Genomic DNA, 1,877 nt, shown 5'->3' on the forward strand with positions numbered 1-1,877 from the left:
ATATTCTTCGTGCCTATATTATTTTGCCTGCCACGAATTCTGTTAAAGAAACTGACAAGTAAAGAAAAATATCAATATATATTTTTTTGAACAGCACAAAATTAAAAGTTCGGTTAAGTAAAATCTCACTTTTTCCACGTGTATTGTATGAAAAAAAATTACCATAAAATCATTTACAGTTTTATGATGCCCTTATAGAAAAAGCCAAGGGTGATTATGAATTTAAATTGTAAGTTCATTAATTAAAAGCTAAAGACTTCTTTATCTTTTATTCAATTTTTTGGTATAAGTGCCTTCACATTATTTAGTATTTCATATTTCGGGATATTTATGTTCACATTTGTTATATTTTTGTATATTCACTTATTAATTCTCATCAGAGAAGGTGTATAAATTTGTGTAAAATATGACCCCCTCCTCTTTTTTTGGTAAAATGTCACCAAATATTGTATTTGTGATTCAATAAAATTTATGATCTTATTTATTTCGAAAATGTCTTATTGCAAGATTTATCATGGTTTTAATTGATTATGCTACTCGTAGAAGGGATGCACTTCACCGGCACGCGTGCGACTCATATGTCACGCATATGCGGACAGATCTGTTTCGTGATCTGTGTGACGGTTTATTCGCACTCGCGCCTGCACTCTGCGCGCATATTGTTATCTGGGATGTTAGTCATACAAAAATAAGATACCTTTCCGACTTTTATTACATTATTTATTAAAAATTTAAATCTTACCTCACAAACAGCAGATTTCGAGTGAGGTATCCAATCATCTCGATTAATACTCTCTATCGATGATTGCTTAAACTCAGGACCTTTGGGATTTGTCTCAAGTAAAAATCTTGGCCAGAACTATTACAGCAATAAAGGATGCAACACACCATTGTTTTTTCATTTAAAAATCTTATTTTTTCAACAAGCACTGCACGAAAATATATTATGACATATAACCTCTTCTTAAGAATACTTCAAATATTTCGCGCTTCGCTACGTATTTCCGATTCCGGTTTCACGTCGGCTAGTAGAAGACTCTAATGGGACACAACTCTCCCCAGAGGAGCTCTGGAGCTGGTTCGAATTTTCCCGCTAAGTATAACGTCACAGAGATATAACAAATCTATGCGTTTGGCAAAAGGGAGCCACATTCAAACTCTATTAAGAAAAAAAACGTGTTTCTTATTCAATAAAAAAATATTTCTTCTTGGAGTATAATAATGAGCTACCAAAGAATCAAAATATTTTATCTCATTTCATGTAACATCCCCATTATAATCTTGGACATTAGATTTACAGCGCCATCTTCCTGCTTCCTCTCCTGCAAGTATGCGAGTTCCTCTAAAATACTCTCTTCATCTCCAATACTCTCTCTTTAATATCATATGCAAGAATCACTACCGTTTTAGAACACAGCAGGTATACAATTCATGAAATCACTCAGAGTGATTTCGTTCGGTTTGCAGTGGCCTTGAAAATATCAGAAGCCCGCATGCCTTGATTAGTGCGTACTCCAAGGCAAGTCAGCCATATCTGGCGGCATGCTAGCTTGGTTATGCATGGGCCGGGGTGCCCTCAAAATTTCATCTGCCAGAGGACAATGTGGACGTGGAGCTGGCTCAGGAGTATAGGTGAATGTCAACCCGGTCGCATAAATGATGCCGTCGTTGCGCACCAGAGAAACCGGAACCTGCCTTGGCTGACGAACCCACAGCCACTCGCCTCTGAAGAGGGAAATGTCTGGAACAATACACACCATGCTCTCCTGGCACCGATACATTGTCTCCGCTTCCACGTCGCCAAACCAGACTCGAAGATTCGGCGTGAAATTGTCTCCAGTCAATTCCAGCATTGCCACATCGCCGCCACCGTTGAG

The 1,877-nt window shown here is 37.8% G+C and overlaps 1 protein-coding gene across 1 annotated transcript in view; it reads right to left on the reverse strand.

Annotated features, from left to right (window-relative positions):
* Positions 1-890: 890 nt before the first annotated feature.
* The window catches only part of LOC117179999 (suppressor of hairless protein-like), a 3,028-nt gene continuing 2,041 nt past the window's right edge, over positions 891-1,877 (reverse strand). Inside the window, exon 3 of the mRNA XM_033372271.1 lies at positions 891-1,877. Coding sequence (XP_033228162.1) covers positions 1,503-1,877 — 375 coding nt within the window. The 3' untranslated portion in view covers positions 891-1,502.

Source organism: Belonocnema kinseyi, chromosome 1 (genome assembly GCF_010883055.1).
Source record: "Belonocnema kinseyi isolate 2016_QV_RU_SX_M_011 chromosome 1, B_treatae_v1, whole genome shotgun sequence".
Lineage (NCBI taxonomy): Eukaryota > Metazoa > Arthropoda > Insecta > Hymenoptera > Cynipidae > Belonocnema > Belonocnema kinseyi.